The sequence below is a fragment of the Battus philenor genome, unplaced genomic scaffold (genome assembly GCF_028537555.1).
Source record: "Battus philenor isolate CCGP_79_NKW_IND1 unplaced genomic scaffold, ilBatPhil1.0.hap1 SCAF_27, whole genome shotgun sequence".
Classification (NCBI taxonomy): domain Eukaryota; kingdom Metazoa; phylum Arthropoda; class Insecta; order Lepidoptera; family Papilionidae; genus Battus; species Battus philenor.
Window position 1 is genome coordinate 2,998,979 of NW_027181690.1, and position 16,812 is coordinate 3,015,790.

At 33.1% G+C, this 16,812-nt stretch overlaps 2 protein-coding genes across 2 annotated transcripts; one reads left to right on the forward strand and one right to left on the reverse strand.

Annotated features, from left to right (window-relative positions):
* The first annotated feature begins 1,866 nt into the window (after nucleotides 1–1,866).
* On the forward strand, nucleotides 1,867–10,987 carry LOC137925662 (GRIP and coiled-coil domain-containing protein-like). Its single transcript, XM_068769136.1, has 5 exons — nucleotides 1,867–2,107; nucleotides 4,459–4,602; nucleotides 5,408–5,623; nucleotides 7,923–8,240; nucleotides 9,531–10,987. The coding sequence occupies exons 1-5, from the start codon at nucleotides 1,867–1,869 to the stop codon at nucleotides 10,985–10,987; spliced, it is 2,376 nt and encodes a 791-aa protein (XP_068625237.1).
* Nucleotides 10,988–12,424: 1,437 nt separating this feature from the next.
* Nucleotides 12,425–15,398, reverse strand: LOC137925663 (putative leucine-rich repeat-containing protein DDB_G0290503). Its single transcript, XM_068769137.1, has 2 exons — nucleotides 13,049–15,398; nucleotides 12,425–12,561 (listed from the first exon to the last, which is right to left on the reverse strand). Exons 1-2 carry the CDS (start codon nucleotides 15,396–15,398, stop codon nucleotides 12,425–12,427), a joined length of 2,487 nt encoding a protein of 828 aa, XP_068625238.1.
* Between the last annotated feature and the right edge of the window lie 1,414 nt (nucleotides 15,399–16,812).

A 16,812-nucleotide genomic window follows, 5' to 3' on the forward strand; every position in this document is an offset into this window, starting at 1 on the left:
ACAATCTAAAAAACATCTGAAAATTTACTGCTAATAAAGCTGATTCCTAGACAAACAAATATAACTATTATAGTTCAGAAAATTGGGAAATTTAAGAAGCAGTGTGCATGCCACGTGAGCAGAACAAATGACCACTAATGCCTTAAGCTTGGAGTGTAAACCACGAACCATCGACAAGCGCAACGTAAGAGCTCCATCCATAAGGTGGACAGTCAAACCTGCTAAGATTGTCCAAATATGTTTTACATAAGCCACTTTCGACCTGCCTTATTGGAAATCTATGGGGAGGTTAACATCCAGCATTTTACATCTTACTTCTGAAATGATGATGCCAAAGTTACAGATTCAATCAACCTGTTTGTCATTTTACGATAGGATATGTCTTTGTAAAACTATAGTAGATAGAATTTTACTTTCATTCATTATTGTATCGGTAATTTCTGACTTTAAAGTGAAAATTATCTACTATGAATTTTGATGATCAATTTTATCATTATTTTAGCTGTTACATAACATATAACATCTATTGCTTAACATAGGTTTTCTCCATACATTTCAAATAAGACCTGTTGTAAGCGGTCTGCAACATGAGTCTTTCGACGATCTGAATAAAGTCATCGTGCGTGGTCTCCGCTTTTTTATGCCCAGTTTTGGAGTCTCTTATACTCCCCTACCATGACCAGGAGTCTTTTTAACAATTATAATTTTTTTACGTCATCTTTTATTTTCATTCTCATCTTGTATCCTCCTTAATATCTACGCTTCGCTCTCCACTTTAGAATCTAAAGACCCAAGTGGCTATCTGTTCGTCACAATATGCGGCACTGCCATTTAAACCTAATAATTTGCAGGATTATCTCCGCGATCTTCTTTAGCCGATGGATTACCTTATTCCTAATTCGATCTTGTAGATATTCCGAATGAAACCATGGCTCGTTGAGTGGTAGTGAGATTTTCAAAAAGTAATCATGAGGTCAATATAGTGCTTTCCAATCCTCTAAAGTACGTCCCTTACGGAAAATCACGTTTGCATAAACACGGCTAGTTATTGCGAAATCTGATCCGCCATTGTTCCCGCACCAGCGCGCCGCTATGTACAACTTGGCGGTCTTCCTATTAATTGGCGCCCTTTTCGGTGAGACCTCTGTTCTTTCACATTCCATCCTTCATGTTTCGATGTTAAGCAACGGTACATCGTCTGGCTCAATTTTGTCTATGGCATCATTGACTTTGTCAAAATCATCGAATACATCTATCTATTTAGAATAAGATAGCTTTTAAAACCACTGCTTAAGTTATCTTTTTGATTATACCCATAAAAGTTTTAATATCTCGCGTTACAATGCCGACTTCGGTTCATACTAACTGATTTCCAGAATATGCAACACTAACAATCAATTTAATGCAGAAATATTCGGTTTTTTGACACTTTTTAAGACCGATTTTGTTTTCTATGACTACTGTAACGAAAGTAAAGTAAATTCTTATCTATAATTAATTTAAAATAGATCGTTCGTATCTTATTTAAAAAAATTTAGAGACACATTTAATATTTTCGGCTGGCGGGCGGTGCACTACATTACACAACTACTGCTATATAGCAGAAGTAGCTATATATTAGTCCCTTTCTTAGTTAAGATGGACTTCCGCGAGGTAACGCCAGAATCTTTTAGATATTAATAATAACTTATACCCTTTTGTGTATTAATATATTTCATACCTTATTTTGTAAGTTTGTAATAACCAACATTTTTTAGTTTTTTAAAAAAAATAAGGTAATAGAGTTATACCAATCAATACGTAGCGACATATAGGAGGATAATTACACTGTTTACAACTTATTTAAATATATAAAATCTTCCAGGAATGTTAGCGAGTTCGACTGCCTTTCATTACCCAAAAGCAGTCCCCTCGTTCTACCCTCGAACAAACGGCTACCACTGCAAACTTTGCGATGGTGCAGACTGTCTCGAGATGAACGACGTTAGATGCGAATACTACAGAGAGATTAAGTTCATCATGGAAGAGGAAGATCATAATTCTATGAACTCCAACCATGCTTTGAGAGAAGCAGTCGATTTTAAACTCTTCAGCCTGGTTGATAAAGGTGAAATTTGTTGCAAATTCTTATTTAAACTTACCACTAAAATTTAGAACAAGCGCGTGTGTGTAGTTCCTTTTACTATAGCAAATTTATCAATTAATTTTGTCATACCAGCTATAGAACGTCCACAGTTGGACATGGGCCCGACAAATTTCCAATAGTACCTGTAGAAAGCAGCCTGTTATTTCCGTCTTCGAAAGACCTAACGTCGTCTATCCACTTTGCAACCCTACGTTGAACGTGTTGGTCTGTGGCTTACACTTCAGAACCTTAACGCATAGAATGTCCACTAGACATCCGCCCCATAGATTATATTTTAATAGGACCAGTTGGCTATGTGTATCCAGCATCTTCCAATGGCCTAGCGTTGTTTATCCTCATTGTGAGTCAAAATTCTACGCTGCCCGTAATGGTTTTTGGTCTATACATCAGATCCTTAATGTATAAAACCTCCACAGCTGGACATACCCCATGAATTTTCTAAAGGGTCGGTTCGAAGTGACCTGCATTTAGCGTCTCCCTATGATCTTAACAAGTTACTCTGTGTACCTTTTAGCTCGACTCCCCACGCAGCGCTAGCTGGTCCGGGTTCTCCACTAACCTTAGGGCATAAAGCGTCCGCTCCTGGTCATAGGCTTAATAGATTTCCAATAGAACTGTTTTTTTATGGTCCCCGTTATTGGGGACCTCTCGTTCTCCTATCTCGTGTGGGACAGGGACCTTTTATTTCTAATAATTTATTCATATAATTTTTTATTATTATCATTTACCTCTTTCATGTATCATATTATCTGTCGTACTGCTTCTTTCGTTCTACAATTTTCCCAGTCTTTCTCTTTCATTCCATTAGCCATACATCCATCCTCAACCATTACATTCTAGGTTTCCTTACATTTTTATTTATACCACATTCTACATTTTTTTTTGCAACATTACATTTATTGTTCACACATATTTTCTTTAGAATTATCATATTATATTATACTGTTTATTGCACTGTTTTTGGTACTACTTTATTTATTTTAGTGTTTGCTTTACTTTTTTATTCATATTCTAGTCTATTTGAATCTATTATTGTGTTTTATTTTTACCTATGGCATTAATCACCACAATAAGACTGTTTGTAAGCGACCTGCATCCAACGTCTTCCGACGACCTTAACAGAGTCCACTGTCCACTTTTTAGATGGACTCTTCATGCAGCGCTTGCTGGTCTGTGGCTTCCACCATAGTATCTTAATGTAGTATCTTAATTACTGCTTCTTCAATTTTACAATCTGATGGACTATGTTAGATACATTTCGTCTACGGATCGCCTCATATCTGATTCGATCTCATAGAATAATTCCGAGCATAGCTTTTGTTAACAATTGATTGTCACTGTTATTAAGGTGAGATGTAACATTTCAGAGTCAATGAGTCAACGCGAATGCATTCCGCACATCTCCTACTACACAACTTGTAATAAATGTAAGTAGAAATATTATTTATTCGCATTTTATCACGTTTCTCATGCGTCGTTTAAGTTCATATACGCCCACTGTAAGGCAAAGGTTTTCCCCAAAGATATCTATGAGAGGATATACGATAATCGCCACGCTTGGCAGGCGGGTTGACGATCGCAGTGTGATATTATGGTACGCAGAGGACACTGCTGAACATCCTCTTGAAACTTGTTTGTGATCAGTTGCATTTCTATGTAATGAATGCACAAAATGTGGATTGCATAGGCTTGCATCCCAGGAATTGAACTCGCGACCTGCGATCGCAAGTCTCAGTCCTTTACCGCTGTGTTACCACTGCCTGTTTTCTCACTTTCTAACTTCACTCGCCTTTCTAAAATTGGGTACAAATCATAGGTGGAATGGTGTTATTTAATTTTATTTATATATTAATTAAATATTTAATTTATATTAAAAAGTCGTATTAAATACGCCGTTAATAACTGAAGAACAACTGGTCCAATTATTATGATTTTTAATTTTGCAAATCTCTTACGTCCTGCATAGGATAAAAAGTAATTAAAGCTAATATTCATCAAAAAATACTTTAAAAAACAACAATCTAGTTGTAAAAAAAAAGTTAATAATTTTGTGTGAATTTGAATTTCGGGTTCCATAAATATACAGCCATATGCCACAAATATACAGGCGATCATATGTGTAAGAATATTTCACACCGAGTAATTCTTCATTTCTTTTCTGTCTTTTTTTATATGAATTAGGCTTAGTTTTATCAATGCCTTTTTACCTTCTGCAGAAAACTTGGGTCAATAAAGAAATCATAATTAAACTAATAATAAAAACGAACTGAACTGTACGTAGCTATGAATCACATACTATTACTTTTTTCCAGATAACTTATGTCTGGGCTGCATAACATGTTCCTGCGACGCAACGGGCACTTGGAACTGTGAACAGACACAAAGATGTCGCGCTGAAGCTGCCCTGGTCGTCGACCACAGAGTACTCATACAGGTTATGGAGAACTTGAACACATGTTAGTAAAACATTACTTTTTATCTTCCTCTTATTATGGTATAAATAATACCCTCATATATTACTAATAGTACCGGTTTCAAACAGCCTGCTTCCAGCGTCTTCCGATAACTAGGTCGTATGTTCTGTTGTCAATCATTTATGGGAGAGTTATGACCTGCAGTGAATGTTCCAGGCTCAGAATTTTCCTTGATATTGAAGGTCAGAATTTTTTTTTTGATATTGAATCAGAACGAAAGTAACCTGCATATCGCAGCAGATTGGCAGGTTGGTGTGGCATTGGGCCGGCCATATATCGCACAGAATAGATGACCACTGGGATGTGAAGGTTCTGGAGTAGTGACCACGGCCTGGCATTAGCAGGACAGAAGGTCCGATCACAAAGTGAACAGTCGAGGTTATGGTCATCGGAAGATGCGACATGTGGATTTGGAACCAGTCTTATCGTGATTAAAATCAAACTCCTAGTGTAAATATACATAGTATGCATATTTACACTAGGAATAAAGGAAGCAGAAAAATGAAGACCTCCGACGTAGCTCGAAGAAGTGCATGCTTGAAGTGACAATGGACGAAGCACATCATTCGCATGTTCAATGGCCGCTGGAGAGAACTTTTGGGTTCCAATGGCACGCATGACCAGTCATCATAGCGCTCTTTGGGAGAGGTATATGGATTTCAGTGATCGTCTATCGGCTGAAAAGAATAAGGAAAGATATATAGTCAGTAATAATACGCAAGACTTTAGAACGTAAAACTTTTTATAAAAAAAATGCAGTAATTATCACCAAAAATTTTTTTCACAGCAAAAATTAACACCAAATTCAAAATAAAACGTTCAATTAACAATAAAGTTCAGATGAGAAAAACCGAAAGAGAGGAAGGATTCACATCGCAGGAGATATCATCAATTATAAACGGTGCTAATAGCACAAGACTTCGAAAAACCGCCAAAGCTGATGTTAACACAATCATTCTGAACGACGAATGGAACGCTGCTACTGAAAGCGTTGAGTCAATACGTAAGTTTCTGAAAATTATTTTTAATGTACAACATCAGCAAAAAGCACAAAAGTTTTTAAATGTTTTACTAATCATTTAATTTTTGAATACGACAGGCCAGTAAGACAAGCATTTTTTGACATCATTATTTTTTTAAAAAAAACCAAGGAAATAAAATAATTCATAAATAAATATGAAAACATGTATAAGGCAAAATAAATATCTTTTATATGATTTACTGAAACTGAGAAATAACTTACAATTATTTATTTTGGTATTGTAATATGACTTCTGGAAGTAGAAAGTCTGCAGGAACAGATAATAAATAATAATTATTTTTAAAATGTAGTAATCCGAATTTGGAATGTTCTTTTTTTACTACATTACATATTCGTTTTTTAATTTTTTTGAAGAACTCTCGTGGTTGAAAAAATGGCATTTAATTTTAAATTTTATTTTTTGACAGGAAAATTAAATTGTATTTTTTTTGCATTGTTTTCATAGAGTCATGTTATATTTCTGTGTACTTAATAATATTATTTTACACTATAATTTTCATTGAACTTTATGGATATTTTTTATAAATAAAATAATGAGCTAATTTCGCTAAATTTAAAATTTACGTAAAATTTACTGACCAATAAAACTTTGCGCTTTTAACAAACTCGCCATAAACTTCGCTCTTTCTGTAGTTAGTTTTAAGGTTTAATTTGAATATTCATAGATATACATAGATAGAACATCATATGTCAGTTCATCTAATACATTACTATTCTAGATAAAAAAAAAACTGAAAGAAATACAATTAATTGTTTAACAATACACAACTTAACAAACCTCTATCTCAGAGAACGTAGATATGTAAACATTCCATTCTTAAAATCGTGTCTTTTCTTGAAAACGTCCAAATGTTATAAAACAAGATTTCTCCAGATTTTCCTGAAAATTGCCCTTCTTTGTTCATATATAAAGTACAATGTTACACTGATGTATACATAGAGTAATAGAATATGCTTAAACTGTTTTTATGCGATGAATAAGGACCATATAAAAGAAGACGCATAAAATGTTCAGAAAAAAAAAACTTCACGGGCAGCTATAATATTTTATGCGGTTAATATACACGACATAATAAAGTCTCATGTAGAATATAATTCAAAACCTAACGAAATAATTGACTGACACAGACAGACTGCTAAAAGGTATAATACATTGTCCTCAGTAGTGTGACAATACGCAATATTTCTTGTGCTAAACATGTGGTGTGTTTCATTAATCAAATCGACAAATGTTTATTATGTAATTTTTTTTAGTCGCATTGATGTTTTTTATCATTTACATATGTAGGGCTGCTCAATTCACTGTTCTCCAAACACCGTTTCACGGGCGAAAGAAATTTTTTCCTTACATCTTTTATTTTCTCTTTTTTCTTCCTCTATTTTATCTCCTTTTTTCTTAGATTGTATAACTTTTTCAGGACTTCTGTTGTGACTAGTGGGATTTTTCCTTTCTTGTAAGATGTATGCCGATTACAGGCGCTCTATGAACACAATAATGGGCTTTCCATTACTCATTATCTCTTAAATACTTTCTCTATCCTCTCGATTATAGAGTGTGGACCGGAGTATGCTGAACGAGGAGCTGCTCGTACCATGGCATCTCTTAAAAAGACTTGTATATACGAGATCATTAAAAACGAAGACTTTGCTTTTACAATGCCTCGATATCAGCACCTGTCGCAACTGCTGTATTAGTTTCCTTAATTCTCTAGCGAAATCTGCAAGATTTGTCGTGGTGCTTTGTTTTGGCAGTCTCAGCGTTTCTTTATAGGCAAGTTCGGCAGAACATGACTGATGTGATTATCTTAAATGCACTCCTGATTTCAAGTAGCACTAAGGGAAATGACTTAGTCTAACTGTCGTGTCAGTGGCGCACAAGCATGTTCAAAATCACTTTCGTGATTTGGCACCTGACACTCCTTTAGAGACGATTCTTTTTTTCAGTGACCATATAGTCAATCTTCAGTTTTTGCGACGATTTTTGTTTCATAAGATAATTATTAAAAAAAAGAATTATCCCATTCCCGGCAATATAATTATATAATCATAGCTTGCAACATCCTAAAGCCCAAGCGCAGCGTAGGGCGTCCACTCTTGAGGTAAATAGATAAACTTCTTAAGTAGTTATTCTTTGAAAGACACTGGATGCAGACCAATATACAACAGTGTACATCAACAACAGAACAAATCAACTCTTGAAATAAGGTTTAAAATAAAAAAAACAAGGCGTTATAATTCTATTAACCGAATACATTTTCAGATTCTAATACCACCGAAGAAAATGATACTGTAACAGACTCTGACTTGGAATTCGATGACTTGTTCCACGCGTATCTCAATACAAGTGCAAACAATACAAATCAACATTTGCCTATGTTAAAAAATCACACCGAAGACATCTTAGATCCAGACTATATGGACACACCTGATGACAATACTACACCTAGCGATTTCAAACGTACAGTCGACAAGATATTTGAAATACAAGATCGTTATTTAAAAAAACCTTTACGAAATGAGAATAAAGAGCAAGCAAAGAAAATGATATTCTATGCTAACCTAAATAAGGATGTATCAGGTATTTGAGCTTCGATTCTCTCAATTTTAAATTATCCATTTTAATTTAAGTCATCATCAGATTAGTGAGCTTCTTAGGCGAGGAAAACAAATTGAAAATTACAACAAGGAAATTGTCTAGTTGGTCATTGAAAGATCTTTATATATATTTATAATACATTAGCTCTAAATATAATAGATTGTATCATCATTAATTCCTATGTCCTCAAGATGGGGCAGAGGGCGTCCACAGTATGTGACCATCCTAAACCGTCTTGAGCCTCGCGCTTTACTTCGCTCCACGTCATTTCAACTGTCTTCACTTCTGCAGTGATTGTCCACCGCCAGGTTTGCTTATAGTGGCCACATCTTCGCTTTACTTGAGGATTCCATTCTAGGGCTTGCTACGGTGTGTGATCAGTGTCCCTTCGAAGAGTGTCACCTATCCAGTTCGTATATATAATAATAAATTATATGCAAACAATAAATTTCTTTAAAAGTACATGTATTATACAGGTGATATTGAGCAACGGCGAGGTGACAATGGCAGCGAATATACCTTTCAAACTTCCGAATAATCGACAAAAATAAATTGGCGTTCAATAATATTTTCACTCTACAAGGTTTTGTGGCAGTAGTGATCAGTAATACGGAGCATTCTAATGTTAATCCTACAAGAGGAAGAAAAACAAATGATTTTTTTCTTTTCAATCTTATTGCTGTAGGCCGTGTCCATCTTGAGATGCCTTGTCGTAATCAATGACGATCTGTTTCCATACCATCCTTTTCCCAGAGCAGAGCTAATAGGAAGTTGAGTCATAAATTTGACTTGATCAGACTTGCGAGTAGGTGATCTTATATTGGTCTTTTATCATCTCCATTCCCTACAACCTGTACAGTTTGTTGGAACTATCTTGTTTTGTGCTATTAGGTCATTATAACTCAACAGTCGTTGAGTGATTTGACGTCAAACACGTGTTGAGTGATTTGACGGTGGCAGTTGTGTAATTCGCATTGTTTGCCGCATACGCATTTATCAGCGGGCTGGCGGGCGGTGCACTTTGTTGCACGACTACCACTGCATGTACGAAAGTGGAAAAATATTGGTCCTTTTCTTAGTCGTTGATAGCACTTAGAGTCGAGGCCAGGCCTAAAGGTTTGTAAATGGTCAATGATAAATTTATTGAATTATCTTTACTACATTTACAATAAAGCTTATTTTCTACTGTAAAATCTGGTGATAACTTATTTTCTGTCAATAAACTAAAACTTTATTATTAGGCCCTCTAATATATTGTATTACCTCTTACAGATCTAAGCAACATGGATACTAATGGAAAAGGATTTATATCTCCAAGATTCAATGGAAATGACATCTACGATAGGCAATACGTACGTGTAGTGAAAAGGCAAATAGATAGTACAGATAAAAGTGCTAGTAAATCACTAAATAGCTCTAGACGTTCTATTCAAGATCTGAAAAATAACGTATTTGATCCATTAAACTCGATCATAAATATGAAACGCAACGAAATAAGAGATTTAGAACAAATGAGAGACAATTTAAAAGTATACTTATTAGATTACATAAAAAACGAAACCAATTTAAATGACAATCGTAATTTACTGGCTAATTTAAATAAATCCTATTTCACGATATACAAAATGGAATATATACCACAAATTGAAAATCATTTAGTTATAGATAAAACATCATCTATGAATGAGTATTTATCTAAATTACAAAACGACATTTTTGAAGTTATCAGAGATATTGTTGAAATACAAAGAACCTCACAGAACAAGGACTTGCCAAAAGATCTTAATATTTTAATCCAAGCAATGAAATACTACATACACAAACAGGGAAAACTACATATCGTTGAAGAAATTAAGAAAATCACAGAAAACAGTTGGAATAGTAATAGGAAGTTTAGTATAGACAACGAATTTATTGACAAAACACCAACAGATATTATAAAAGAAATTCTTAAAGACATTGATAGGGATATGCCCCAAACTGATGCTTTGGCTCCTTTATCTAGGAGCTCTAAAAAAATATTAAAACGTGTTATTAATAATGGTTATCGTGAAAACTTCACCAATAATAAATTCTTACATATCCGAAACAATATTTCAAACAATTTGAAAGATGTTGGATTTAAATGGTATAAAATGACTCGAAGTGTTGCCTCAAGTCGTTTATCTGATCGTCTATTCAGTATGAAACTGTTACATCTTGAATTGATGAGGGGTATAAGCAAAATCAAAGACGTTTCAGCTTCCATAACTTTCGCTCAAACCAGACGTTTTGTAGTAACTGACAGGGAAATGATCGATCAGTACGCAACTCGTATCTCAGAGGATTTAAAAATAATCAACACTAAAGTTCAAGAGATTATAAAACAACAGAATGACAAATACACACGGAACTATGTCACAGAAGTTACGCCAAAGTTGGTAACAAAAAAAAATTCATTTTTACATCAAGTCAAGAAATTGCTACAACAATCGAAACATGAGATAAGAAACATTTTTAAAAGTAAACACACCGATAAGGAATACGCTAATCCATCACAAGGTCATCCAATCCAATATACAGAAGATCACAAATGGCAGAATAATTTTGACGGCGTTTCAAAGAGAAACAAAAGATCGGCACCGGATTTTAACAAAGCGATAATGCGGATAAAAAATATTATACCAGGATACCTAAGAGATAAATTCAGAAAGGCTGGGAAGTCGAAAATTTCAAAGAGCAAGTTGTAATATCAAGAAAATTATGAAATATATTTTTTACTTTACATCTTATTGATAAGCTAGTATAAAATTTCAGAAACTTTTACCGTTGAACTCAAAACTAAATGTCATAATTTTTGGGTAAAAAGAGAATTTCTATATCCGTCTTTCCGTAAACAAAATTATAATAAAATAGTCCATAAATTTGTGAACACGTTATATATATATATATATATATATATATATATATATATATATATATATATATATATATATATATCACGTTGAATACCTCTGTTGTATAGGGTTATATTTTATTGTCATGTGTTGTTTAGTATAGAAATAAAATGAATAAAATTTCTCTTAATTTTAATTTCACCTCGGAATATATCATAAATCTTCACAAGCAGCATATACGCTACATTTACATAAAAAGCATAAATACTGACAGTGTCCTGTGTCCAAAGTTATTGTTAAAATTTAACAATAATAATTTATTGTTAAAATGTTAAAAGTAATTGTTAAAATATAATTTAATAATAGTTTTAGACAGGCTAGGATGGGACATGGCACAAAAAAGATTGGGAATCTCTGGTTCAGACTTTTAACATGATCTTCATTATCTCATGATCTCCAGATCCATGGTAGTCCAGCAGTAAGAAAAGAGACTTGCGGTCGTATTCAATTCCCGGATTACAACTTTATATAATTCTCACTGTGTGCATTAACTTAATAGGATTTTCACTGCTCACAAATAAGTTTCCTGCCCATGAAGGCAGCAATGTTCTTTACATATAATAATACCACACTGCGATCGCTAACACGCCTGCCAAGCGTGGCGATATCGAATTTAGCGAATATGGCATATCCCCCCCCATAGAGATAGATGGGAAGGCCTATACCCTGTAGTGGGTGTCTATGTGCTGAATGGATGATGGACTATAAACTACCATAGGAGCCAAATATGGTGATAATAATAATAATGAATAACATAACGATTAAATAGTACGTAAAAGCAATTTCAAATTATAAATACTACGTATTAAAATTAATAATTATTTACTATATGTACTATGTACTGCCACAAGTTAATGGCCTGTCGCAATCTTATATAAAAATAAACCAATGATTCAAAATAGATTTGAAATGTTTAAAGCTTTTTAAAACAATCAATCACCATGTGTATTAAAAAACATATGATCTTATTTTTCATGAATCCTTATATAATATTTAAATTGTTTTAATAATTTATCATCCATGCAAGATACGATCCAAGACTAAGCATATAAGTACGATGTATATATATATATATACATATATACATATATATATATATAAATATATATACCTCGGGGGAAGGCGCTTGTTCCTGTGGAAGAATCAAAATTACTCAATAAAATTATAGTTTATGTTAAACCTTTTATTATAAATCATACAAAAAGATAATTTAAAATTACAATAATTGAGTTATCCATTCATCGTCTGCAAGTTCACTAATTGTTTCAACAAATTGTCTTCCTGATAATCCTCTAGTTTAACTCTTGATCTCTGTATTATATCAGGTACTGGCGTATTCATTACTTCTGTATTCCTCAGAGAAGATACTATAAAAAATAACATTAAATATACACTTATTCTAATAAATCTAATATAATCAGAAATAGAAATTAAAACATTCAACTGGAAGAAACATCTTAGTCTTTGTTGGTAAAAGTTTTTTTGTATAATTTCTCACTTGATTTGATTTATCAGTTACTTATCTTTAGTCTTAGATTACTGGATATATAATTGAAGGTATATCTACTCTACAATCTACATCATTCCAATATTTTTTAGTTTGATCTGCCTTTGACAAATTTAAATTAAGTAAAAGTGTGTTAAATTTAAAAAAAGAAACCTAATTTTAACTATATCATTGTCATAAAATTTAAAGAAGATGAATAGCATTAAAAGCATAAGAGAAAATTTTTGAGTTGTAACACCTCAAACTGCAGCAAACATAATAATTTGCATATTCTGGAGCCATGGCCTATATCAATTAATAAGATAATTAAGTAGGAAATGTTAGTGTATTAAACTCTTGAATTATACCTTCAAAGTTATTCAATGTTCTATATAGATTTTCGCTCTCCGAATTCGCGACGAAAGCCTTAAACAACTCTTTAGCTAAACTGTAATTTCCATTTTCTAATCGCACCATGATCCTCCTTGCTAAGTTATAATTTTCGTCTTGATTTAAATTTGGTATTTTAACTTCTTTCATTTGCAAATATAATTGTAAGCGATTCTTTATTAACTGATTTAATACTTGATCTCTTGTTAATTTAAAACTTTCCGGATGATTTACAACCTCCAAATTTTTCATATTTTTATTATAATTTGATAATGGTTTCATTTCATTCTTACTGTCGCTATGTCCGAAGTTTTGTGAACGTATTTTATGTAATAATTCGTCCACATTCCCAGAAACAGTACTCAAAATTTTTTCAGCTTGAATTTTTTGTAATGGATTCTGCAATATATCTGATTCAGGCATTTGCATAAACTCTTTGTTAACAGAAAATTTATCCAATTTGAGATTATTAGAGTCTTCAAAGTCCATTTTAGTCTTGAACGTCTTCAACTTTTCTAAAATTTTATTATTTAAATCGATACTATAGGCTGCGTTGTCAAGGAACCTTTGTATTTCGAATTCTTCACCTTTAGATAAGTCAACTGCAGAGCCCATATAAAGGTTAATCTTCTCCAAAGTGCTAGTTATTTGATTAACACTAGCTTGGACTACTTTTAATAGGATTAAATGGCTAGCTGCTGGTACTCTTGACAAACTTAAATAATCTTTATAAGAATTAGATGATATATCAACGCTGTCGAACATTTCTCTGAGCTTTTGAAAAGATTTTGGAACACCGTCAACGTGACTCCTACGAGCACTTCTACTGTTCAAATTTTTAATGATGCGTTCCCAAACTTTAGATGATTGAGGCGTCTCTTCCTGATCGAAGTCACTTCTACGCGAAACTTGACCATATTTTAGGCTTGTTTTAAGTGAATCAAACATATCTATAACCTTTTTAAAACTTGACTCTTTAGAAGGTGATATTTCGTTTGAATTATTGTCAGAATTGAATAGACTATATATACACGGTAAAATGTTGGCAATTGATTTATTGTTCGCTTTATTTGGGAACCCGTTGTAATTCTGTAGTTCGACGAGATCGTCTAATATTGCATTTAAATGGTTTCTCAGTTTATCTTTTGCATTTTTTAGGAGTAGATCTTCTTCAGTTTTGTTACTTTTAATATAAATTGGTTCTGTAGTATGACTTTTTTCTTTTGCGTGTAATAAAGATTGATGTTCAAAACTCTGTTTGGACGTATTTGGCATTAGTTCTGCAAGATCATTCAGCGATTTTATTTTCAATAGTTTTGTTATATTATCAAGTACGTTGCCACTGATATTAGGAAATGAATTTGCTTTATTTTGTAAAGTTTCTTTCATTGCACAGCTGGGGTTTGTTTTAAATATGTTAAGATAGTCTATAACTAGTTTGTCTTTCGTAGTTAAGGTTACGTTATCTCCATCTATACCAATAATATTTTTTAATTCGTCTTGAATGTCTTTCGAGTTACCAAACAAATTTAAATGCCTTATTTGTGTGGTTAAACTTTTAGCTTTTTTACTCTTTTTAGGTAATATTAATTTGGTTATTTTTTCTAACAGATTACCAAAAACATTTAAAGATTTATTTTCGTTATCACTTAAATTCATATCAACATTTTCTTTGCTATTTTGGTCCCGGTCTGAACTAGACAAAATACTACTTCTCAATAAATGTAAATGTTTTTGAATATTTTCATATTTGTTTATCAAATTTAACACACTATTTATTTTCGTTATTGCTTGGATTGTACTATTTTCTTTTTTAGCATTAGTAGTCTTATTTTTTTCAAGTATTTTGCCTTTACATTTGTTATCTGTCCTCGACAAATTTTCATTGCTTGTGTTATTAGCTTCCGTGGGAACGAGTGCTTCGCATAAGGAAATATTTTTGATTTTACTGTCTTTGTTGATTGCTTTCGAGAGTCTTTCTAAAGCGTTTTTTATAAACACTTCTTGCCTCATTGTCAATGGTTCTTTAAACAATTCTAATAAGTCGGAAATTTTTTCATGTTTCAGCATTTCAGTTTCTATTGATTCGTGACTTGAGTCTTTTTCTATTTGCCACAGTTTGCTTAGAAGATTACCAGCAATGAACGCCATTGCGGTCAGAGTATCATTTTCAGGAGTGAAGGTAATATTCGAGACGGGTGTAGCTAGCTTATCGCCGATGACTTCGGAGCCTCTTTTAAGTTCGTTGACGACTAGTTTTGATAAATCTTTGTCTTTAGATGCTTGCGAAAAGTTTCCTATGATCTCTTTTATATTTTCTCTGTTCATTAGATTATGTTCGCTGTGCGCTGTCGAATCAATTTTATTGTCAACAATGTGGTGGTCGTACTCCCGCGGCTGATTAAAGTCGATATGTAAATCACTAATGCCAGTGATATTTTCGCTGTTTATTGGACTAGTTCTCCTTGATATTTTTGGTATTTTCACACCGTTAACTGTTTTCGCTACAATAGTGCCAGAATCGTTAGTATTATGTAGAGTATCTGAAAATTAAAATTAAACTTTATTTTACCTAATTAATAAGGCAGAATTCTAATGCGTAGTTATAAACTTGCTAATTTACGGATAACTGATTATCATATGACATCTGTTACAGTCATCATCATAAACCAAAGAACTGCTGGACATAAGCCTCTCCCAATGTTTTAATCTAATAACACTGGTCCCCTAATACCCTAACAGCGGCAGCAGCTATTTTTGTGCGTTTCGTGGCCTGCCTACTTTCTTTCGTCCAAGGATTCCCTCATTTTTAGATTTTGTGGAGAAATCCATTTGTTATATTGAATTTTAAAAAAATCGTCCTAAAACGTAATTCATTTGAAACTAATAAAAATTTAAGCTCCTGTACAATGACATTCCTTAATTTTAAATCGAGGTATAATGAGAGATGTCCATAACGAACGAAGAGTTTTTCTCGGGATCACTTTTATTAACTCCCGGACGGATAGATGGCGCTAGTAGTTGGTTGCGTCGCGCTATTGTCTGATGTCATATATTCGCGTAAAAGGGCGCCGATTGGTTGTGTCGAAATTGACTAACTAAAACGAATCAATAAGCAACCGACATTTACATGTTTTTATTTAATTTTATTTTAATGTAAATTATCTTGTTCATAACACAGTTTTTCCTAAACATTATATTTAAAACCACTTCAACGAAAAATGAAAAAAATAATTATTTGTACGTACTGCATCGTACGGGCTTATATAGACGCGTTAGATAAAAATGTTCGCATGCAACACATTTTTTTATGACTAAAGAAACAGAGTTCTGTTAAATTAAAGGCAATAATACTCGGATGTGCATCCGGGTCTGTGATCGCAGGACTGATGGCTACATCTAAAACTACACAATGTTAAAAAAAATACTCCCACCAAAAACAGTTAACGTAAAGCGGCGACAGATATGTATTACCTTCGTTTAGTTCATCCACAGTGTGATAGAATTTCACGGATCCATTGACATTATCACTCAAGGAACGCTGATTCAGAGAACGTATCGGTCGTAAACGATAATCGCCAAGTTCTTCCACATCTAAATATTTTTCGGCACCTTAAAATAATTACCTGCTCAATATTTATATCAATTTAATCAAACAACCAAGTTATTTACCCACCTTCACACTCATGTTACATAAAGGAAAAAGAATGAAATAAAAAATAGATAATCTGTGCTAGATTTA

Bases quoted from the DNA above. Each gene is read 5' to 3' on its own strand.
- LOC137925662 (XM_068769136.1), top strand. From the start codon at position 1,867: ATGTTAGCGAGTTCGACTGCCTTTCATTACCCAAAAGCAGTCCCCTCG. The intron at 2,108-4,458 runs GTGAAATTTGTT...ACTTTTTTCCAG, and splicing joins CTTCAGCCTGGTTGATAAAG to ATAACTTATGTCTGGGCTGC. The intron at 5,624-7,922 runs GTAAGTTTCTGA...ATACATTTTCAG, and splicing joins TGAAAGCGTTGAGTCAATAC to ATTCTAATACCACCGAAGAA.
- LOC137925663 (XM_068769137.1), bottom strand. From the start codon at position 15,398: ATGAACAGAGAAAATATAAAAGAGATCATAGGAAACTTTTCGCAAGCA. The intron at 12,562-13,048 runs GTATAATTCAAG...TATTTTTTATAG, and splicing joins AACATTGAATAACTTTGAAG to TATCTTCTCTGAGGAATACA.